The 23,497-nt window shown below is 39.5% G+C and overlaps 3 protein-coding genes and 2 long non-coding RNA genes across 6 annotated transcripts; all 5 read right to left on the reverse strand.

The window, feature by feature from the left end:
* Positions 1-639: 639 nt before the first annotated feature.
* On the reverse strand, positions 640-3,507 carry LOC128449420 (sialic acid-binding Ig-like lectin 14). The gene is made up of 5 exons (XM_053432585.1): positions 3,191-3,507; positions 2,147-2,413; positions 1,853-1,940; positions 1,645-1,761; positions 640-1,423 (listed from the first exon to the last, which is right to left on the reverse strand). Exons 1-5 carry the CDS (start codon positions 3,486-3,488, stop codon positions 1,276-1,278), a joined length of 918 nt encoding a protein of 305 aa, XP_053288560.1. The 5' UTR covers positions 3,489-3,507; the 3' UTR covers positions 640-1,275.
* Positions 3,508-4,063: 556 nt separating this feature from the next.
* On the reverse strand, positions 4,064-5,259 carry LOC128449424 (uncharacterized). The gene is made up of 3 exons (XR_008339870.1): positions 5,230-5,259; positions 4,879-4,986; positions 4,064-4,542 (listed from the first exon to the last, which is right to left on the reverse strand). It is a non-coding gene; the product is annotated as an uncharacterized LOC128449424 (long non-coding RNA).
* A 3,462-nt stretch (positions 5,260-8,721) lies between these two features.
* LOC128449764 (uncharacterized) lies at positions 8,722-12,655 on the reverse strand. Its single transcript, XR_008339910.1, has 3 exons — positions 12,287-12,655; positions 11,156-11,416; positions 8,722-10,498 (listed from the first exon to the last, which is right to left on the reverse strand). It is a non-coding gene; the product is annotated as an uncharacterized LOC128449764 (long non-coding RNA).
* Positions 12,656-12,962: 307 nt separating this feature from the next.
* LOC128449175 (B-cell receptor CD22) lies at positions 12,963-14,288 on the reverse strand. The gene is made up of 3 exons (XM_053432227.1): positions 13,822-14,288; positions 13,038-13,322; positions 12,963-12,973 (listed from the first exon to the last, which is right to left on the reverse strand). The coding sequence occupies exons 1-3, from the start codon at positions 14,081-14,083 to the stop codon at positions 12,963-12,965; spliced, it is 558 nt and encodes a 185-aa protein (XP_053288202.1). The 5' UTR covers positions 14,084-14,288.
* Positions 14,289-18,018: 3,730 nt separating this feature from the next.
* On the reverse strand, positions 18,019-23,494 carry LOC128450090 (uncharacterized). 2 transcript variants are annotated; one of them, XM_053433538.1, is made up of 6 exons: positions 21,187-23,494; positions 20,979-21,095; positions 20,710-20,758; positions 18,942-19,036; positions 18,786-18,855; positions 18,019-18,668 (listed from the first exon to the last, which is right to left on the reverse strand). In XM_053433538.1, the coding sequence occupies exons 1-6, from the start codon at positions 21,429-21,431 to the stop codon at positions 18,450-18,452; spliced, it is 795 nt and encodes a 264-aa protein (XP_053289513.1). In that variant the 5' UTR covers positions 21,432-23,494; the 3' UTR covers positions 18,019-18,449. The 2 variants fall into 2 exon arrangements, with proteins under 2 accessions (XP_053289513.1, XP_053289514.1); XM_053433539.1 differs by having other exon boundaries at positions 20,979-21,222.
* Between the last annotated feature and the right edge of the window lie 3 nt (positions 23,495-23,497).

Consider the following 23,497-nt stretch of genomic DNA (forward strand, 5'->3'; position numbering starts at 1 on the left):
AAGATATCCTGATAGATTATTTATTCGTAATTTAAAAAAATGATGTGCACATGTTGTTGTCTTGTTTCAGATCCTTGCATTGTGTGTTCTCAAAATAAAACAAATAACAGATTCTGGGACTTTGGATGCTTTGTAATATCACCATTAAAACATATTTGATAACATATTATTGAAATTATGACTTTAGAGCAGGGGTTTTCAACCAGGGGTCCGCGGCCCCCTGGTGGTCCGTGACGGCATTGCAGGGGGTCTGCGAAATTAACTTTGATATTTCAACACATTTCCAGATTACTCTTGAATATCATGAAAAATATCTAAAATAAGAGAAATATATCTAAAATAATATAAAGGTGATGAGGGGAACCTTGAAACCGGCTTGGGCTAGAAACTGCAGGTAGTTTTCCCCTGTGCATGCGTGTTAAAGGGAGATGTACAAGAGCGGTTGACCTAGGTAGAAAAACTCTCAGGATGTGTTGGAGATGTAGTTTGTGTGATGGGAATTTTTTTTTTCCCAAAAAGAAGGCCCAAAAGGGCAGCATTAATAATGACAATATGAAATAAAACAAAAGAGTGAAAAACAAATTCTTTGTAATGAGAAAAATGAATTGGCATAATAGCCAAAACAATTAATTGCAATAACAGTCAACTTCCCCACCTTCGCTGGTTGAGAAACAATTTCTTAGGAGAGTTATAACACTTACGTCTATCGAGTAGCAGTTCTCCCAACAGAATGAATAGACAAGCTTAAATCGGGCCTAAGCACGCCCCTACAGTTGGCACAAACCATGATTGTTATTGATCACCGTTACTTTAACGTTCACTCAACATGTCAGCTACATGTCTGTACATTTAAGTCATGAACGTTATATATTGATGTACATATGGTTCTGAGATGCAGTACAACTACAAACTGCATTTTAATTCTGTTTTCAATTCGTAAGCACTGAAAATCAACCATTTTCGTTGTTTTTTACACAGATTTTTCTAGATTTGTTAAGTAGATATATCTAGATTTGCTTTAGAGTATTTAGAAGAATCAGTAGTTTTACAGCTGTAACAGGTTAGAATTGATGAGGCAGAGGCTTAAATATCCTGAATCTTAGACCTGTAGTCTCCTTAATCACTGTTTCCTACGATTTCAATATACATAAAGCCAATTAGATATAAATGTTGAAGTTTCAACAACTGGTTGTTAAATAATTAAAAAATCTATTGTGCTACGACACGGTTCTGACAACAGGCCACCATGACTAGACACTTTGAATTAAACTCTTTTTAATATAAATCTTCTTGAGTTTTAGTAAAGTCTCTGTTTAAAGACTGTTTTAACTTATTGTTTTCTAGTTCAAAGTGTTGTCTCAACCCGGGACTCACCTGGGGCAGATTCAAAATGCTGTAAACAAGGTTGATGTCGGTCGGAGGCCTGTGGAATATAAAAGATATGTAAGAATAAACATATGCATACAGAGTGAATGACTTTTATAAATAACAGGGCAGACTTTCATTGTGCTATTCATGTCGGAGGATATAGAAAATAAATGGATGCTTTGACTATAGCATGAGCAGCAGTCCATGTCTGACTCTGTCCCACATGATGATCCTTGTCCTGGGTGGGGACAGTGTGTTGAGTGGGTGTGGTCGTACGTGCTGTCTGGAAGAGGCTGGTGTTCAGGGGCGTCTGGACGACTCAACTGCTCCGAGAAACCAGAAGGGGATTTGGTGTTTGTTGTTCCTTGTTGAATAGATTTTTTCCTCCTGAGTCTGAAAACATAGAGGGACATGATGTGGTTACACATGCCGGACCATCTCTGAAATGTATTTATTTAATCAAATTAACTTCTTATTCATTCACCTTAAAACTATGACGATTAAAATGATAATCATCAGGACAAATAGAGCAGGGAGGACGAACTTCAGGATGTGCAGAGAGTTTCCTGTGGCTAAAAGAGAGAGAGCATCATATCGAGCTTCACCTTTGGCTACCGAAATCAAATCATTTACTCCTTGATTCTTATTGTGTGTTTGTGCGAAGGATGTAGGAAATGGGACGTACAGATGGACAACCAGAAAACATGATCTGATATAAACCACCACATGTCTCCTGAACAATAAAACACACAGTTATAAGGCCTTGAAATTCACTCACGTTCAAACAGATGGACGGGATCAGACAAACTTTGACCTTCTTCATTTTCTGCGATGCAGTAGTAGACTCCTGACTGGTTTGAGTACACTGTGTGGTTTTGATGCTCTGACACAAGTTCATCCTGTTCCTCTCCCTGACTCTTCCTGTAACATGAGTAGTTGTGAACTGGGGGAAAGCTGTGACTGAAGCAGCTCAGCATCACGGAGCTCCTCCCGTCAAGCTCCTGCTTCTCTGCCGACTCCGTGATGTGTGTGTGTTTTGGAGAAACTAGCCGGGAAATTCAGGAGAAAAGACAACGTCATTTTCTGAACCTCATCAAAGATCAAACATGAATAACACAACAAGTGAAGTGACATTATTGCTGCTCTTTAAAACCAGACTGAGAAGAATGTGAAACGTATTTTCACACCAGTTAATGGGCATTGAAACAATAAAAGATAAAACAGACTGGCTTTAGATTCTCCTGATGAAACTTTCAATTTTTCTCTCAGCAATTTCTCTTCCTAGCAAAGGGTTAACCCTAACAGCCACTGATTTTAGGTAAGTGTTCCATTTTTTTACTTATTTCTGATCAGGTTTGCTAAACCTTATTTTGAATGACATCATATTGTGGAGTAATGTTTTCTTCTTTTTGGAACCAGCAGGTCTGATCAGTATTTACTTCATACACAGTAATGTAGAATATATTATTTAAGTTCTTACGGTTATAAATTCCTGAGGTGCTGTTGTTTCAACTATCAGAAGTAAAAATTAATGAAAAAAATGGATCACTGAGAAAATACATGAGAAGATTTTTCTGCTGCATTGACAATTTTTTTTATGGAAGATTTTTTCTGATTTGTTTGTTTAAAACATAAAGCAGCTGCTGAAACACTCAGAATCTTCTTTAAAGAAGGAACATTATGATTTTATTGTTTTTCTTCCCTCAGTGTCAACAACACATTTTCCTTTACATCAAGACCAGGTGAATTACGAGACATTTTTAATTGTTATTAAATGTAAATGTAAATTCAGCCAATCAGAAATGAAGTAGTTTCTACTCACAGCTCACATTCAGAGTCGCTGTCTCCTCTGTGCTCACGTGTCCTTGGAAGAGGACCGTGCAGGTGATGCTGGTTCCGTGATGTTCAGCTGAAGGGGAGAAGGACAGAGTCGAGCTGCGTCTCTTAGCGAACTCAGTCACATTCTCAGTTTTGAAGGCCGTGATGTTTCCTGTGAGGTCAGCGTCGCTCTCTCCTCCTCCTCGCCACCTCCAGGTGAATGTAGGTTCAGATCCAGAGCAGAGACCAGGAGCAGTGCAGGTCAGTGTGGTCAGCTGTCCTTCAGTCAGAGGTGGAATCATCACTGTGGGCCTCTGACTCAGACCTGATGGGAGACCAGTTCATGAATGGAGTCAGATCAGAATGTCATCATTCACTTCATTCACATTTTTTTAAATGGGGCAACGATAGGAATCTGTATCAGCTAAACAACGGCCAAAATTACTTTAGGTCCCACCCATAGACTGTGAATAAAGATGGACGACATGACAGCTCCACTAAAGTGAAGCCAAATTCCCTTGATCACTCTCTGGTGGTTGCCACCTCCATGTTAGTAAATGGGACATGGATCAAAAACTCAAACTTCACCTCAAATGAACTTTTCACAAGAACTGTTTCCGTCACTTCCAGGAGATCATATCACACTGATGTTTGTTAAATTGCAAATTCTTCAGAAAGTTTGTTTCTAATACGTTTTTTGGTGTGAGCCTCTGTAACAGGATGAAACATCTTAATTGGTCTTACAATCGGTTGAGCCCATGTACTGATGGGACTTTGACACCACCCTACATCACAACATCTCTACTGTGCAAACTTTGACACCAAAAGTGCAACGTGGCATCACACGTATTTTGTACAACGGAAGGAAATGGAGAAGTGTCGTTCATGTTTATTTGCAGCCTATGGCCCCAAAACACCAAACATGTCATACAGCAGGATGGTTCATACCTTGAACAGAGACAGTTGCTCTTTGGAGGAAATTATATGAACCTGAACTCGGTGAAGCTTCAACTCTGAGTTGATATGTTCCAGAGTCCGACTCCTTCAGGTCATTGACGATGATGCTGCAGTTTTTCTGGCTCACATCAGACTCCAGCAGTGACACTCGTCCTTTAAACTCCGACTGAACCTGATCGCTGAAGGTGTTACTGTTGAAAATCTTGTCTCCATCACCACAGTTCCCTTCAGTCGATTTACATTTAAACCAAACTATATGTAAGACTTTGATATCCTCAGGAACAGTGAAGGAGCATGGTATCACGACACAGAGTCCGGCCTCTGCTGTTATTTCTCCTTCAACTAGAGTGATACAGTAATCTGTCAACGGACAACTTGTTTTCACCGACACTGAAGAACCTGTTAATGCAAACATTAAGAGAAAAACAGGGAGAGAGATTATTTAAACTTTTAAAATATACCAAAAAAGAAGAAAGGCCACTTAAAAAAAAATAGAATATGTGAATCTGTCAGTTTTACACAGTTTTATATATATATATGAAATGAGGTCAGCAAACACGACACAGAGGAATTCCAATAATCAACGTATAATACTTTGGAAAACAAATGTATAGTTGAAATCCTAATTCCAAATTAAAAACTTGTCAGTAGCAAATCTTTTTAATGGCAAACTATTTCCACCTATTTTCTTCATAACCATAAAGTTGGCATATAAGTAAAATAAAAAGTGAATACCTGTCTCAGCATCGCTAAATCTCACAGAGAAAAGCAGAGTCGCCCAGATGAGAACAAACATCCTGATTCGATGAAAGTTCGTCTCTTCTTCTTCTACCTCCAACGAACCTGACACAGAAAATACAGTAACGGAACCAGAGGACAGTCTACCATCGAAATCATCGTCTTAATAAAGGATGCTGCCTGTTCAGATTTTCCTCTTTTAGGAGAACAAGCAGCAGCTCTGAATCGATTTACATCTCACACCTTCCCTTCACCAGCAGAGCCAGGAATGTGGCACAAATGGTTACATAAACTTTTACAGTTCAGAACATTATATAAATCAAGCATTAGTTAAATGTTGTATTTTACCTTTCTCTCTCCCTCTCTCTCTGTTTCTGCTCTGAAGTGACTTCTGCTCTTGTTGCTTTTCTGTCTACTCCCCAATTATCACACTCAACCGTTTAAGGAAGTCACTGCTGAGAAATGTTTTTCCTGTGCACATCGACAGGCTTTTACACACTGTGATGTGTAAGAGGCTGGAACACCATATTTGTCTTTGTGTATTTTAATAGGAGCTTTCTGCAGAAAGGATCAACAAAGAGAGTCACAGGGATCTCAGTGAAGATGGAGAACAGTCAAATGCAAGGATCTTATATAGAAGAACTAAGGCCGTTTGTCCGAGCCAGTTCAGACTGGTTCTGTAGGCCAAGTTTGAGACAGGAATTAGTTTTTCTCAGTGGTTAACACACAAAAAGCGAAAATTCTGCACAATTTGCACAACCTTCACTTCATGTACAAATCGCTCGACCCAATTTGGCACCACTTCACACTCCCTTATCTGCATCGGACTCTGACTTTCCTTCTTTACACTCTGATGTCAATTACACATCACCTTGTTGTCAAAACACTACACACAATGTTCAGTTGTTGCACACACTTCTCAAGTAAAATCTCAAAGCATCAACCTACAACACACAAATACTCAAATCTCTAAACATTCAGGTCTGTTGAGCAATTTCACAGCATTTACACAGCTGAACAGGAAACTGAAACTGTAGATATGGTTCGTGAGAACAACTCTATCACACTCAGACAAATAAAAACTAGGATCCTGGCTGACCATGCTACATTTAGAAACGTCCAGACCCTCAGCCTCCCTACATTGGACCGTATTCTTCATAGGAATGCCATGCTGATGAAACAAGTGTTCAGGGTCCCATTAGAACGGAACACAGCCATCAAGGAGTTATGGTGAGAGTTTGTACTTGTAAGTACCAACATCCAGCACTGACACATGCATGTATTGTACCTGTAATCCAATATTGTTCCTTTTCTACAGTGTCTCACTGTAGCCCACTGTGTTGACCTCTCTGTGTCCATACTGTAACTTGCATTCTCATGCTGTCTGTGTCATGCGCCTGAATCAGGCGCATGACACAGCTCATGTGTTGTACCAGTACATCTTATATATCTTTATTGATGAGGTGGGATTCAACCTGGTGAAGAGGAGGTGACGGGGCAGAAACGTCATTGGCCAGCGGGCCATTGTTGAGGTCCCCGGTCAGCGTGGTGGGAACATCACAATGTGTGCTGCAATGAATCCCCATGGGATGTTGCACCGTCATGCCCACCTAGGGGCCTATAACGCTGCCCGTCTCCTCGTCTTCCTGGATGGCCTGCATGACCTGCTGGTACCACCTGACCAGACAGATGACCCACAGTGGATCAATCACGTTGTCATCCGGGACAATGTGAGCTTTCAAATGTGGGAGTGGTTCCAGGACCACCCACATTTTTCCATTCTATACCTTCCACCTTATTTTCCTTTCCTGAATCCCATTGAGGAATTCTTTTCAGCTTGGAGGTGGAAGGTATATGAACGGAACCCACAGGACCGGGTCCCACTGCTCCAGGCCATGGAGGAGGCCTGTGGCGACGTGAGTGTCGAGGCCTGTCAGCATTGTGTGTGTGAGGTTTTTAGTTTTCTGTGTGCAGTTTTGAGAAAGCCGTTATTGTTTTGAAAAACGTGTGTTAACGATTGTGAAAAACTGTAATGTTTGTGAGGGGGGGGGGGGGGGGGGTTGAGTAGGCCGGTTTACAGTTCTGTACTCTGTGTGTACCGAAATAAACCTATTTATGCTGCATATTTGTGTTCCGTTTTATGTTTGTCTATGAAAAAAGTAGGCCTACACTGAGACATTTTACAAAAGGAGAAATGGCTCATTCATTCATATGGTGTGTTCCATTTTGATGATTGTGTTTTCAATTTTACACTTCAGTGTGCTGTAAATGCTTGATAGTGTGCAATAGTGTGTGTGTCATTTGAAAATATGGCTGTGTGTACCAAATGAAAACACGAGTTCCATTTTGTGAACAGGTAAGAGATTTGATGGCAAAGAGTCATCTTGCAAAGGGAGTGTCAGGTATAGCATTTTGTGTGTGAGGTTTTCAGTTGTCTGTGTGCAGTTTTGAGAAAGCCGTTATTGTTTTGAAAAACGTGTGTTAACAATTGTGAAAAACTGTAATAACAGCTCCTTGCACTGTCGTGCTCGGGCCCTAATAACCCAGGGAAAGAGAAACATGGGCAACGGATGAATGAACAAAAGGGGGCTGGGGCTGCTGCTGGTGCTGCTGGTGCTGCTGGTGCTTTGTTGAGGTGGTGAAGAACTGGAACTGGTCTGAGATGCCCGGCCATCTGTTGATCTTAAGAGACAGCAGACATCAAATAATAATCTTACCACACGTAAGCGAGACCTCTTAACACAGATCTCATGGACTATACCAGTGATTCTCAAACTATTTGGCGCCCCCCACCGGTGGGGCGCGGAGGCATACCCGCAGCTCTTCAGCCCCTCTGCAGAAAGTACGATGAAGCCTGTCTTGCTCTTGGGTTCACAGTCAATGCAGTAGGACATGAGGAGAGACCAGTGTGGATTTTATGTCTGAAATGTCTATGAGACCCAACAAATTAAGAAGACATTTAGAAACATTACACCTCAGTCACATGCAGGCACGTGCATAGACATTTTGGGCAGCAGGTGCTCAAACCAAAAAAAGGGCACCCATTGCCAAAATTATTTATGAAATTAAAAATAATAATAATAAATAAAAAACACAGTAGGATATTTTCAACTTATATATTTATTTTTGTTAACAAACTAACTCAAATTATCAAATTGAATAAATAAATGAATAACAGGCAAAAACAGACAAAACAAGGCCAACTGACAGAGATGAATCATAAGCAGCATTACACTAATAATATACCACAATATATCTCACCAGACTGTCATGTAGCTCAACTTAAGACCTACCTTCTTTTCAATAATGACGATTTTAAATGGAACAAAACTCCTGAACTTGTCTAATTTGTAGAACAGTAAAACAGCTTTTAAATACTCTGCCTGTCTGTCTGTCTGTCTGCCTGTATCTCTCTCCCTCTCTCTTGTGAGCGCCGCGGAGCATGTCTGGGAGAAATTCTGACAAGAACTCAAATAAATTTCCCGTCAGATATCAAAACAAATTTTGGGGAAATTTATGACAGAGAGAGTATTTTTTATTTTTAACTATTGATGAATGAAGAAAAAATTGGGCTCCAGCATAAGGGGCACTTTTCTCATCCAGTGCAAAAGGGCCGGTGCTTGAGCACCACTGTCTATCTGTGCACGTGCCTGCTCTAATGCATGTGTTCTTTTTCAAGACGTAATTTAAGGTTTAAATGGTCCGTTGATAGAAATGCATCACAAAATAATGTGCTTTCTTGACGCAATGCATTTTGTGTGTACATGCATGTTCCCGAAACTCTTTCACACTGTGACATGTTCACAAATCCAACAATAATGTCAATAAACTTAAAGTTCATCATTTGTTCAAACATATTTCATTTTATTTTGAGCAACAGGATATTTACATTTCAGGTGTGTGGGTTTGGATTAAGTTCACAACACTGGAAAGCACAAAAAAAACATTCAGCAGTGATTCTCAGCGTTTCTTATCTAACTGCATTTCATTTATATATATAGATTATATAAAAAGTTATGAATACAATAATTTTACATTTTAAGTTGCAAAATAAGGATTTTAACCGTTTATCCCTCACATTTAGCTTTGTTCACTATTTTCTCCAGAACCTTTAATTAACAGTTTTAAATATTGATATATTATATTTAAGCTCAGTAATGTAACTTCTATGCCTTCTTTCTAACTAGTTTTAAAATGCTCCAAATGGCGACACGATTTAACACATGAACTCTTCAGACTCTCTGTGATGACTTATTGTGAATATAAACTTCCTCAGGCCCGAGGTAGCTGTAAAAAGCAGGACGAGAACATCTCAGGTCAAATCCTGACGTCAGAGTATTAACTCTCATCTTGGTGTGAGCTGCTGGAGTCTCTGTTGGTCGTCTGACGTCGGGGCGTCGCTGTGAATCTCACCTGTGGAAAGTTCAGCTCCACTTCACCTTCACTGGTGTGGTCGTCAAATAGAGTTGGAGATATTGGTGCACGTGCAGCTGCATCACTAATGTTTTCATAGTCCTGCAGGCTCTCTGGTTCATTCTAGGATGAGAGCGGAGGTAGTTTATAGATTATTTGAGTGACACTCTCTGGATGTAAGTCACAATAAAGTTCCTAAAAGACTCACATCTGATTCTCTAAGGACTTGAAGACATTTTTCTTGATTTAATTGTTTTGTTTGTTGCACAGAATAAATGGGTGAAGGGGAGGTTTCATCTTCTGACGATTTTTGTTTCCTCTAACCACATGATTATCCAGCAGCAACTGAATCTCTTCATTCAGGCTCTAAAATGGATGCTGTACAGGTTGTCTTTTAACTATTGGCCCCAGTATACTGAGATATAAGTGCACTGATAGACAGCTACTGACAGGGCAAACAGTGAGGGCAGGATACGGAAGAACAAGGAGGGGAAAGCAACAGCTTGAACAGTAAAAGACACATCTGCCTGTAGAGCCAGATTATTACTGATGATAGAAGATGGAAGGCAGTGGCTCTACATGGTCAATTTGAGGGGTTGTAAATATCCTGACAGATTATTTTATATCATTTTAAAATCTAATGTGCACATGTTGTTGTTTTGTTTCAGATCCTTGGATCTTGTGTTCTTAACATAAAATTAACAAAACATTCTGGGACTTTGGAGGCTTTGTAATATCACCATTAAAACATATTTGATTACATATTATTGAAATTATGACATAATTTAGAGTATTTAGAAGAATTAGTAGTTTTAGAGCTGTAACAGGTCAGAAGTGATGAGGCAGAGGCTTAAATATCCTAAATCTTATAACTGTACTCTCCATAATCACTGTTTGCTATGATTTCCAATATTCAAATAGTCAATTAGAAATAGATTTTTAAGATCAAACAAATGTGTCATTACCAAAAAACCAGAAGGGGATTCATTGTTTGTTGTTCCTTGTTGAACAGATTTCCTCCAGTATCTGAAAACATAGAGGGACATGATGTGGTATAACAAGCCAGACCATCTCTGAAATGTATTTATTTAATTTGATCAAATGCACTTCTTATTCATTCACCTTAAATTTACCACAATTACACTGATAATCATCAGGAGAAGTAGAGCAACAATGAGGAACCTCAGGTTCTCCAGATAGTTTCCTGTGGTCATAAGAGAGAGAGCATCATATAGACTTGTGAACATGGAGAATTAGTTTAAACTTTATTCCTTGTGCAGATATTTATTTAAGACTGAACTAGAAATACTGTTCTGTAGTTGTTTACCTCCATCAACCAAGATTCTGATGAGGCCACTGTGACCTTTGACCACTGATATCTAATCACTTCACAGTTTTGAGTTCTCATTGAAAGTTGAGGAATTTCTCTAAAGGCGGTTTTGTAAAATGACTATCAAGAGGACAAGATACGTGTTTTGTGAGGCCACTTTTGACCTTGACCTTTGACCTTTGACTGCCAAATCAAATCACTAACTCCTTGAGTCTAATTGTGTGTTTGTTCCCTCAAGGCGTTACGTGGGTATTGCTTTTACAAGGCAAAAGTATGCTTTGTGAATTCACAGTTTTGTGAGGACACAATCTTAACCTTTGACCTCCACATTCTTATAATTTCATTCCTGAATCACATTGAACATTTACATTTTAAGTTGAAAGAAATTCCCTCAAGACCTTCTGGAGATGTCACGTTCACAAACATAGGATGTACTGACGGACAAACAGAAAACATGATCTGATATAAACCTCCCACATGTCTCCTGAGCAATAAAACACACACAGTTATAAGGTCTTGAAATTCACTCACGTTCAAACAGATGGACGGGATCAGACAAAGCATGATCTACTTCATTTTGTGCGATGCAGTAGTAGACTCCTGGCTGGTTTGAGTACACTGTGTGGTTTTGATGCTTGGACACAATTTCCATCCTCTCCTCTCCCTGACTCCTCCTGTACCATGAGTAGTGTTTGACTGGGGGAAAGATGTGACTGAAGCAGCTCAGCATCACGGAGCTCCTCCCGTCAAGCTCCTGCTTTTCTGCCGACTCCATGATGTGTGTGTGTGCAACTAGACGGGAAATTCAGGAGAAAAGACAACGTCATTTTCTGAACATCATCACAGATCAAAAATGAATAACACAACAAATCTTTAAAGCCAGACTGAGAAGAATGTGAAACTTTAAATGGGAGTATAAAACAGACTGGCTTCAGATTCACCTGGTGAAACTTCCAATTTTTTTCTCAACAATCTCTCTTTGAAGCAAACTACAGCCACTGATTTAGTGTTACTGTTCCTTTTTTTTCTGCAGGTTTGCTAAACGTTATTTTGAATGATTTGTTCAAAAAGTCTATCTTAAATAGATTTTTGAAGTATAAACGACTTGAAATGTCGTTAAATAATAAACAAAGCTTTTGTACTAAGACAAAGTTTGGGAACAGAGTTTTAGAAATAAGAACCAGGAAGCTCTGCAACACCCTGACTAGCTTAAAACTAAAACTAATACTTTTATCTTACTTCGCTCTATAATTTACATACCTCTAGTTTTTTTCTTTTCTTTTTTCTTTTTGAAAAATTTTTAATTTGTTATTTTAATTTATATTCATATTTTGATGTGTTTTTACTTTTTTAGTTATTTGGGAAGCCCTTTGTAACGTTGTTTTGAGAAGTGCTATTTAAATAAATCAAGTTATGACAACAGGCCACTTTAGTCATGTTGAAATAGACGTTTTCAGTTCAACGAAATGTTGGATAAGTTTAATGAATTAATTAATTTACACCATAGTTAAAAGAACCCTGTGATGTTTTTGACATTGTGGAGTAATGTTTTCTTCTTTTTGGAACCAGCACGTCTGATCAGTATTTACTTTATACACAGTAATGTAGAATATATCCTCCTTGTTTATCCATTCACCATCACAAGTGCATCATTCTACTTACATCTGACTTTAACCTCAGCTGGCTGTGACTTTCCACTTCCAATGTCATTGGTGGCTTCACAGCTGTACAGTCCACTGTCAGAGGGACTGGCTGAATTCACCCTGAAGGTCTGAGTCTGAGTCTGTTGGATGATTTCCTCTCTCCCATCAGTCGTCTTCCTCCAGGTGACAGAGCTCACTGGTGGGTTGGACTCGGCAGAACAGCTCAGTGTCAACGACCCATTTTCATTCACATCAAGACCAGGATTGGCTTGAACTGTCACATGGTTGGGACTGTCTGCAGTAACCAAAGATATAGAAAACAGAGAACTGTCAGATTTAACCACTGTCCAATATAATGGTCTTTATAACATAGAATAACCTGCATAATATATGTTTTTATGTTTCATCAGGATGTAAATCAAGGTAAGTTTGGAGACAGTGGATTAGGGATCACAATAACATGCAAACCGGTGAAAATAGAACATTGCATGAAACCAAAATGTATACTATCAGAAACCGTATAATTACTGGGAGTCACAAGGCTTCATATCAACATAATTATACTTTACTCTGGTGGATGAATTACAGAGATTTAAGTAAAAGTAGAAATATCGCAGAGCAAAAATACTCCATTACAAGTGTAGTATTTTAATTCATAATTAAAATAAGCAGCACAGTAGTTTAAAGCTGACATTTCACAGACAAGCTGGAAGCAGATGATCAAAGTATTTGAATTACATAAAAATGATCGGAAACATCACAGTACTTACACAGTACTTGTATGCACACTGGTTGACTCTTATCCCCTCCACCAATGAGGTTTGAGGAGCTGCATCTGTAACAAGCTTCATCTGCTCTTTGTATTGTTAAACTCAGCTCTCGTCTGTTTGTGTTCTTCCACCAAGAGTCAGTTTGTTGATTTTTGCTGCGGGACCAGGAGTAAGTCGTCGGGGCAGGATTGGCATCGGTGTCACAGGTTAACGTGAGAGAACCACCAACTTTCACTTGGTTATCAGAAGAGCCACTGACAGAAATGCTCGTCTTCCTCGGCTTATCTGGAAAAAGGACCCAAGTGAAATGACCTTTATCTCAACAACAGGTGAATCTGAAACAGAAGATTCTTTCAGGTTAATTCACAACCCAGATAGCACACGGATGTGGGCCACTTCAGGCAATGATCCATCACTTCTGGTCTTCTCGTGACTCAGGACAAATCTGGACCAAGACACTTGCTATGTGAGTGACGGTCCACTAAGAATGTAATATTGTGAAAACTATGCAGAAGATTTTAGTTCAGAATTCAAACTAAATCTATACATGAAGACAAAGTTTGGGGACAAAGCTTTTGAAACAAGAGCCCTGAGATTTAAGTACTTTCGGTTATAAATTCCTGAGGTGCTGTTGTTTCAACTGTCAGAAGTAAAAATTTATGAAAAAAATGGATTACTGAAGAAATACATGAGAAGATTTTTCTGCTGCATTGACAATTTTTTTTGTGGAAGATTTTGTCTGATTTGTTTGTTTAAAACATAAAGCTGCAGCTGAAACACTCACATTTCACCACCAACTCCTTCTGCTTGCTGTTCTTTGAGCCCTCAGTGTTCTGGGCACGGCAGACGTACCAGCCAGCGTCGGCTGAAGTCACAGTAAACGTGTGGTAGAGAGAGTTGATGGGTCGTGAATACAGATTTTCTTCAGGGATTATTTCAGCCTGATTATTTGTGTTGATCCTCATCAAGGTGAGAGTTGACTGTGGGAAACTTTCAACAGTGCAGCTGATGGTGATGGTCTGACCTTCTGTGACCTCAGACCTCATAGACAGTATAGGTTCAGTGGGCGGGTCTGTAGAGAGGAAGCAGAATCTTCTTTAAAGAAGGCACATTATGATTTTATTGTTGTTCTTCCCTCTAGTCTGTGTTATATAGGTTTCTTGTCAATGTAAAAGTTATCTAGAGCAAAAGATCCAACAATCTGTGGTAAAGGGAGCTCCTCTCTTGAAGCTCCTAAACTCCTCTTCATCAGTCCAGCCCATACGATTTAATGTACTAAGAAAAAGTTGGGGGACAAAGCCTTTGAAACAAGAGCCCATAGCTCTGCTGTGACATTAAAGATAGAGAGAGTGGCAGTTCCTCTTTCTTCTTTTAATAGAGCAAGTCATTGATTGTGGTTTTCCGCAGAGTTGTTCCTGTTCCATTTCTGCTGCTTTGATCAGAAACTTTAGTCCACGTGATCCGCGATGGAAGGAAACCTTCAACAGTGCACTTCAGAGTCAGAGTCTTGCCCTCACTAACACATTTTGGGTTAATCTGACTTCCGTCACATCTACGATAGATAAACAAACGTTTCACAGTCATATAATGTGGTTAAGAAAAAAGTTTCATTTGTAAAATTCAGCCAATCAGAAATGAAGTAGTTCTACTCACAGGTCACACTCAGAGTCGCAGTCTCCTCTGTGCTCACGTGTCCTTGGAAAAGGACCGTGCAGGTGATATATATATATATATATATATATGAAATGATGTGAGCAAACACGACACAGAGGAATTCCAATAATCAACGTATAATACTTTGGAAAACAAATGTATAGTTGAAATCCTAATCCCAAATTAAACCTTGTCAGTAGCAAATCTTTTTAATGGCAAACTATTTCCACCTATTTTCTTCATAACTATAAAGTTGGCGTTTAAGTAAAATAAAAAGTGAATACCTGTCTCAGCATCGCTGACTCTCACAGAGAAAAGCAGAGTCGCCCAGATGAGAACAAACATCTCTTCTTCTTCTTCTTCCTCCAACGAACCTGACACAGAACATACAGTAACGGAACCAGAGGACAGTCTACCATCGAAATCATCGTCTTAATAAAGGATGTTGCACGTTTGGATTTTCCTTGAGTCGCTCTTTTAGGAGAACAAGCAGCAGCTCTGAATCGATTTACATCTCACACCTTCACTTCACCAGCAGAGCCAGGAATGAGGCAAAGATGGTTACATAAACCTTTACATTTCAGAACATTATATATGTTAAGCATTAGTTAAATGTTGTATTTTACCTTTCTCTCTCCCTCTCTCTCTGTTTCTGCTCTGAAGTGACTTCTGCTCTTGTTGCTTTTCTGTCTACTCCCCAATTATCACACTCAACAGTTTAAGGAAGTCACTGCTGAGAAATGTTTTTCCTGTGCACATCGACAGGTTCACACTGTGATGTGTAAGAGGTTGGAACACCATATTTGTCTTTGTGTATTTTAATAGGAGCTTTCTGCAGAAAGGATCAACAAAGAGAGTCACAGGGATCTCAGTGAAGATGGAGAACAGTCAAATGCAATGATCTTATATAGAAGAACTAAGGCCGTTTGTCCGAGCCAGTTCAGACTGGTTCTCTAGGCCAAGTTTGAGACAGGAAATAGTTTTTCTCAGTTGTTAACACACAAAAAGCGAAAATTCTGCACAATTTGCACAACCTTCACTTCATGTACCAATCGCTCAACCCAATTTGGCACTACTTCACACTCCCTTATCTGCATTAGACTCTGATTTCCTTCATTACACTCTGATGTCAATTACACATCACCTTGTTGTCAAAACACTACACACAATGTTCAGTTGTTGCACACACTTCTCAAGTAAATTCTCCAAGCATCAACCTACAACACACAAATACTCAAATCTCTAAACATTCAGGTCTGTTGAGCAATTTCACTGCATTTACACAGCTGAACAGGAGACTGAAACTGTAGATATGGTTCGTGAGAACAACTCTATCACACTCAGACAAATTAAAACTAGGATCCTGGCTGACCATGCTACATTTAGAAACGTCCAGACCGTCAGCCTCCCTACATTGGACCGTATTCTTCATAGGAATGCCATGTGGATGAAACAAGTGTTCCAGGTCCCATTCAAACGGAACACAGCCATCAAGGAGTTACAGTGAGAGTTTGTGCTTGTAAGTACCAACAATCAGCACTGACACATGCATGTATTGTACCTGTAATCCAATATTGTTCCTTTTCTACAGTGTCTCACTGTAGCCCACTGTGTTGACCTCTCTGTGTCCATACTGTAACTTGCATTCTCATGCTGTCTGAATCAGCGGATCCAGGCGCATGACACAGCTCATGTGCTGTACCAGTACATCTTATATATCTTTATTGATGAGGTGGGATTCAACCTGGTGAAGAGGAGGTGACGGGGCAGAAACGTCATTGGCCAGCGGGCCAGTGTTCAGGTCCCCGGCCAGCGTGGTGGGAACATCACAATGTGTGCTGCAATGAATCACCATGGGGTGTTGCACCGTCACACCCACCTAGGGGCCTATAACGCTGCCCGTCTCCTCGTCTTCCTGGATGGCCTGCATGACCTGCTGGTACCACCTGACCAGACAGATGACCCACAGTGGATCAATCACGTTGTCATCCGGGACAATGTGAGCTTTCAAGTGCGGGAGTAGTTCCAGGACCACCCACATTTTTCCGTTCTATACCTTCCACCTTATTCTCCTTTCCTGAATCCCATTGAGGAATTATTTTCAGCTTGGAGGTGGAAGGTGTATGAACGGAACCCACCGGACCGGGTCCCACTGCTCCAGGCCATGGAGGAGGCCTGTGGCGACGTGAGTGTCGAGGCCTGTCAGCATTGTGTGTGTGAGTTTTTTAGTTTTCTGTGTACAGTTTTGAGAAAGCCGTTATTGTTTTGAAAAACGTGTGTTAACGATTGTGAAAAACTGTAATTTTTGTGAAGGGGGGGCGGGGTTGAGTAGGACGGTTTACAGTTCTGTACTGTTTTCTGTGTGTACCGAAATAAACCTTTTTATGCTGCATATTTGTGTGCTGTTTTATGTTTGTCTATGAAAAAAGTAGGCCTACACTGAGACATTTTACAAAAGGAGAAATGGCTCATTCATTCATATGGTGTGTTCCATTTTGATTGTGTTTTCAATTTTGCACTTCAGTGTGCTGTAAATGCTTGATAGTGTGCAAGCAAATGCTTAGTTGTATGTTCCCAATGAATGGTATGTGTGTGTCATTTGAAAATATGGCTGTGTGTACCAAATGAAAACACGAGTTCCATTTTGTGAACAGTTAAGAGATTTGATGGCAAAGAGTCATCTTGCAAAGGGAGTGTCAGGTTTAGCATTTTGTGTGTGAGGTTTTCAGTTGTCTGTGTGCAGTTTTGAGAAAGCCGTTATTGTTTTGAAAAACGTGTGTTAACAATTGTGAAAAACTGTAAGAAGACATTTAGAAACATTACACCTCAGTCACATGCAGGCACGTGCATAGACATTTTGGGCGGCAGGTGCTCAAACCAAAAAAAAGGGCACCAATTGCCAAAATTATTTATGAAATTAAAAATAAAAATAATAAATAAATAGTAGAACAGTAAAACTGCCTTTAAATTCTCTATCTGTCTGTCTGTCTGTCTGTCTGTCTGTCTGTCAGTATCTCTCTCCCTGTCTCTAGTGAGCGCCGCCGAGCATGTCGGGGTGAAATTTGTGCACGTGCCTGCTCACATGCATGTGTTCTTTTTCAAGACGTAACTTAAGGTTTAAATGGTCCGTTGATAGAAATGCATCACAAAATAATGTGCTTTCTTGACGCAATGCATTTTGTGTGTACATGCATGTTCCTGAAACTCTTTCACACTGTGACATGTTCACAAATCCAACAATAATGTCAATAAACTTAAAGTTCATCATTTGTTCCAACATATTTCATTTTATTTTGAGCAACAGGATATTTACATTTCATGTGTGTGGGTTTGGATTAAGTTCACAAAACTGGAAAGCACAAAAAAAAACATTCAGCAGTGATTCTCAGCATTTCTTATCTAACTGCATGTCATTTAAATATATATAGATTATATAAAAAGTTAATTATACAATCATTTTACACTCACATTATTTACATTTTAAGTTTCAAAATAAGGATTTAAACTGTTTATCCCTCACATTTAGCTTTGTTCACTATTTTCTCCAGAACCTTTAATTAACAGTTTTAAATATTGATATATTATATTTTAGCTCAGTAATGTAACTTCTGTGCCTTCTTGCTAACTTGTTTTAAAATATTCCTAATGGCAACACGATTTAACACATGAACTCTTCAGACTCTCTGTGATGACTTATTGTGAATATAAACTTCCTCAGGCCCGAGGTAGCTGTAAAAAGCAGGACGAGAACATCTCGGGTCAAATCCTGACGTTAGAGTAAAGACTCTCATCTTGGTGTGAGCTGCTGGAGTCTCTGTTGGTCGTCTGACGTCGGGGCGTTGCTGTGAATCTCACCTGTGGAAAGTTCAGTTCCACTTCACCTTCACTGGTGTGGTCGTCCAATAGATTTGGAGATGTTGGTGCACGTGCAGCTGCATCACTAATGTCATCATAGTCCCGCAGGTTCTCTGGTTCCTTCTAGGATGAGAGTGAAGGTAGTTTATAGATTATTTGTGCTACAATTTCTGGATTAAATTCACCTAATAGCAAAATATACGGACTGATATAACAAAATGAGAGGGCACGGTTCCTGACCTTTTTAACTCGTGTTGGCTTGGACACCTTCGCATACACGGAGTCTTCTTCCACCTTTCTTTGCTTCTTCCTTGAAAAACAAATATCAACATGACATGTGCTGATTAATAACGACTTTTTTGTTCTGGTATTGTAACACAAAGATTAAATTCTCACTTCAGATTATTCTTAAAGTTCAGAGGAGCGTAGTTGACAGAATCCTCCTCGGTGTTTCCAGCTTTCTGTCTTGTGGGGTTTTGTTCAGAGGCAGCCTGAGCAGATTTAGACAGAAAACATCATTGATTATCAAGCAGCAACTGAATCTCTTCATTCATGCTCTAAAATGGATGCTGTTCAGGTTGTCTTTTAATTACTGGCCCCAGTATACTGAGATATAAGTGCACTGATAGACAGCTACTGACAGGGCAAACAGTGAGGGCAGGATATGGAAGAACAAGGAGGGAAAAGCAACAGCTTGAACAGTAAAAGACACATCCGCCTGTAGAGCCAGATTAATACTGATGATAGAAGATGGAAGGCAGCAGCTCTACATGGTCAATTTGAGGGGTTGTAGATATCATGATAGATTATTTTATTCGTAATTTTTAAAAATGATGTGCACATGTTGTTGTCTTGTTTCAGATCCTTGCATTGTGTGTTCTCAAAATAAAACAAATAACAGATTCTGGGACTTTGGATGCTTTGTAATATCACCATTAAAACATATTTGATAACATATTATTGAAATTATGACTTTAGAGCAGGGGTTTTCAAACAGGGGTCAGCGGCCCTTTGGTGGTCCGTGACGGCATTGCAGAGGGTCTGCGAAATTAACTTTGATATTTCAACACATTTCCAGATTACTCTTGAATATCATGAAAAATATCTAAAATAAGAGAAATATATATAAAATAATGTAAAGGTGATGAGGGGAACCTTGAAACCGGCTTGGGGCTAGAAACTGCAGGTAGTTTTCCCCTGTGCATGCGTGTTAAAGAGAGATGTACAAGAGCGGTTGACCTAGGTAGAAAAACTCTCAGGAGGTGTTGGAGATGTAGTTTGTGTGATGGGAATTTTTGTTTTCCCAAAAAGAAGGCCCAAAAGGGCAGCATTAATAATGACACTATGAAATAAAACAAAAGAGTGAAAAACAAATACTTTGTAATAAGAAAAATGAATTGGCATAATAGCCAAAACAATTAATTGCAATAACAGTCAACTTTACCACGTTCGCTGGTTGAGAAACAATTTCTTAGGAGAGTTATAACACTTATGTCTATCGAGTAGCAGTTCTCCCAACAGAATGAATAGACAAGCTTAAATCGGGCCTAAGCACGCCCCTACAGTTGGCACAAACCATGATTGTTATTGATCACCTTTACTCTCACGTACTCTCAACATGTCAGCTACATGTCTGTACATTTAAGTCATGAACGTTATATATTGATGTACATATGGTTCTGAGATGCAGTACAACTACAAACTGCATTTTAATTATGTTTTCAATTCGTAAACACTGAAAATCAACCATTTTTGTTGTTTTTTACACAGATTTTTCTAGATTTGTTAAGTAGATATATTTAGATTTGCTTTAGAGTATTTGGAAGAATCAGTAGTTTTACAGCTGTAACAGGTTAGAAGTGATCAGGCAGAGGCTTAAATATCCTGAATCTTAGACCTGTACTCTCCTTTATCACTGTTTCCTACGATTTCAATATACATAAAGCCAATTAGATATAAATGTTGAAGTTTCAACAACTGGTTGTTAAATAATTAAAAAAATCTATTGTGCTACGACACGGTTCTGACAACAGGCCACCATGACTCGACACTTTGAATTAAACTCTTTTTAATATAAATCTTCTTGAGTTTTACTAAAGTCTCTGTTTAAAGACTGTTTTAACTTATTGTTTTCTAGTTTAAAGTGTCTCAACCTGGGACTCACCTGGGGCAGATTCAAAAGGCTGTAAACAAGGTTGATGTCGGTCGGAGGCCTGTGGAATATAAAAGATATGTAAGAATAAACATATGCATACAGAGTGAATGACTATTATAAATAACAGGGCAGACTTTCATTGTGCTATTCATGTCGGAGGATATAGAACATAAATGGATGCTTTGACTATAGCATGAGCAGCAGCCATGTCTGACTCTGTCCAACATGATGATCCTTGTCCTGGGTGGGGACAGTGTGTTGAGTGGGTGTGGTCTTACGTGCTGTCTGGAAGAGGCTGGTGTTCAGGGGCGTCTGGACGACTCAACTGCTCCGAAAAACCAGAAGGGGATTTGGTGTTTGTTGTTCCTTGTTGAATAGATTTTTTCCTCCTGAGTCTGAAAACATAGAGGGACATGATGTGGTTACACATGCCGGACCATCTCTGAAATGTATTTATTTAATCAAATGCACTTCTTATTCATTCACCTTAAAACTATGACGATTAAAATGATGATAATCAGGACAAATAGAGCAGGAACGAGGAACTTCAGGATGTGCAGAGAGTTTCCTGTGGCTAAAAGAGAGAGAGCATCATATCGAGCTTCACCTTTGGCTACCGAAATCAAATCATTTACTCCTTGATTCTTATTTTGTTTTTGTGCGAAGGATGTAGGAAATGGGATGTACTGATGGACAACCAGAAAACATGATCTGATACAAACCTCCCACATGTCTCCTGAACAATAAAACACACAGTTATAAGGCCTTGAAATTCACTCGCGTTCAAACAGATGGACGGGATCAGACAAACTTTGATCTACTTCATTTTGAGCGATGCAGTAGTAGACTCCTGACTGGTTTGAGTACACTGTGTGGTTTTGATGCTCGGACACAAGTTCATCCTGTTCCTCTCCCTGACTCTTCCTGTACCATGAGTAGTGTTGGACTGGGGGAAAGCTGTGACTGAAGCAGCTCAGCATCACGGAGCTCCTCCCGTCAAGCTCCTGCTTCTCTGCCGACTCCGTGATGTGTGTGTGTTTTGAAACGTATTTTCGCACCAGTTAATGGGCATTGAAACAATAAAAGATAAAACAGACTGGCTTTAGATTCTCCTGATGAAACTTTCAATTTTTCTCTCAGCAATTTCTCTTCCTAGAAAAGGGTTAACCCTAACAGCCACTGATTTTGGGTAAGTGTTCCATTTTTTTACTTATTTCTGATCAGGTTTGCTAAACCTTATTTTGAATGACATCATATTGTGGAGTAATTTTTTCTTCTTTTTGGAACCAGCAGGTCTGATCAGTATTTACTTTATACACAGTAATGTAGAATATATCATTTAAGTTCTTACGGTTATAAATTCCTGATGTGCTGTTGTTTCAACTATCAGAAGTACAAATTAATGAAAAAACTGGATCACTGAGAAAATACATGAGAAGATTTTTCTGCTGCATTGACAATTTTTTTTATGGAAGATTTTTTCTGATTTGTTTGTTTAAAACATAAAGCCGCAGCTGAAACACTCAGAATCTTCTTCAAAGAAGGAACATTATGATTTTATTGTTTTTCTTCCCTCAGTGTCAACAACACATTTTCCTTTACATCAAGACCAGGTGAATTACGAGACATTTTTAATTGTTATTAAATGTATCTTCATATTTTGATGTGTTGTTACTATATATGTTATATCGGGAGCACTTTGTAACGTTGTTTTTAGAAGAGCTATTTAAATAAATCAAGTTATGAACACTTAACAGGACACTTAAGTCATGTTGAAATAGTAGAAACTCCTCTTCATCAGTCCAGCCCATACGATTTAATGTACTAAGAAAAAGTTGGGGGGACAAAGCCTTTGAAACAAGAGCCCTGAGCTCTGCTGTGACATTAAAGATAGAGAGAGTGGAAGTTCCTCTTTCTTCTTTGTAATAGAGCAAGTCATTGATTGGGGTTTTCCGCAGAGTTGTTCCTGTTCCATTTCTGCTGCTTTGGTCAAAAACTTTAGTCCACGTGATCAGCGATGGAAGGAAACCTTCAACACTTCACTTCAGAGTCAGAGTCTCGCCCTCACTAACACATTTTGGGTTAATCTGACTTCCTTCACATCTACGATAGATAAACAGACGTTGCACAGTCATATAATGTGGTTAAAGCACAAAGTTTCCTGTTGTAAATTCAGCCCCTCAGAAATTAAGAAGTTCTACTCACAGCTCACACTCAGAGTTGCCGTCTCCTCTGTGCTCACGTTTCCTTGGAAGAGGACCGTGCAGGTGATGCTGGTTCCGTGATGTTCAGCTGAAGGGGAGAAGGACAGAGTCGAGCTGCGTCTCTTAGCGAACTCAGCCACGTTCTCAGTTTTGAATGCCGTGATGTTTCCTGTGAGGTCAGCGTTGCTCTCTCCTCTTCCTCGCCACCTCCAGGTGAATGTAGGTTCAGATCCAGAGCAGAGACCAGGAGCAGTGCAGGTCAGTGTGGTCAGCTGTCCTTCCGTCAGAGGTGGAATCATCACTGTGGGCCTCTGACTCAGACCTGATGGGAGACCAGTTCATGAATGGAGTCAGATCAGAACGTCGTCATTCATTTCATTCACTTTTTAAAAAATGGGGCAACGATAGGAATCTGCATCAGCTAAACAACGGCCAAAATTACTTTATGTTTCACCCATAGACTGTGAATAAAGATGGACGACATGACAGCTCCACTAAAGTGAAGCCAAATTCCCTTGATCACCCTCTGGTGGTTGGCTGCAGTACAGGTCATTAACCATGCCACCTCCATGTTAGTAAATGGGACATGGATC

Source organism: Pleuronectes platessa, chromosome 10 (genome assembly GCF_947347685.1).
Source record: "Pleuronectes platessa chromosome 10, fPlePla1.1, whole genome shotgun sequence".
NCBI classification, from domain to species: Eukaryota; Metazoa; Chordata; class Actinopteri; order Pleuronectiformes; family Pleuronectidae; genus Pleuronectes; species Pleuronectes platessa.

Excerpts from the sequence above, each read along its gene's own strand:
- LOC128450090 (XM_053433538.1), bottom strand. The coding sequence starts at position 21,431 with ATGTGGGAGGTTTGTATCAGATCATGTTTTCTGGTTGTCCATCAGTAC. Across the intron at positions 19,037-20,709 it reads GCCTTTTGAATCTGCCCCAG|GCTGCCTCTGAACAAAACCC; the intron begins GTGAGTCCCAGG and ends AAATCTGCTCAG. Across the intron at positions 18,669-18,785 it reads AGCCAACACGAGTTAAAAAG|AAGGAACCAGAGAACCTGCG; the intron begins GTCAGGAACCGT and ends CTCTCATCCTAG.
- LOC128449420 (XM_053432585.1), bottom strand. The coding sequence starts at position 3,488 with ATGATTCCACCTCTGACTGAAGGACAGCTGACCACACTGACCTGCACT. Across the intron at positions 2,414-3,190 it reads AGCGACTCTGAATGTGAGCT|TTTCTCCAAAACACACACAC; the intron begins GTGAGTAGAAAC and ends TTTCCCGGCTAG. Across the intron at positions 1,941-2,146 it reads TCCCGTCCATCTGTTTGAAC|CCACAGGAAACTCTCTGCAC; the intron begins GTGAGTGAATTT and ends TCTCTCTTTTAG.
- LOC128449175 (XM_053432227.1), bottom strand. The coding sequence starts at position 14,083 with ATGAGGTCTGAGGTCACAGAAGGTCAGACCATCACCATCAGCTGCACT. Across the intron at positions 13,323-13,821 it reads GAAGGAGTTGGTGGTGAAAT|ATAAGCCGAGGAAGACGAGC; the intron begins GTGAGTGTTTCA and ends TCCTTTTTCCAG.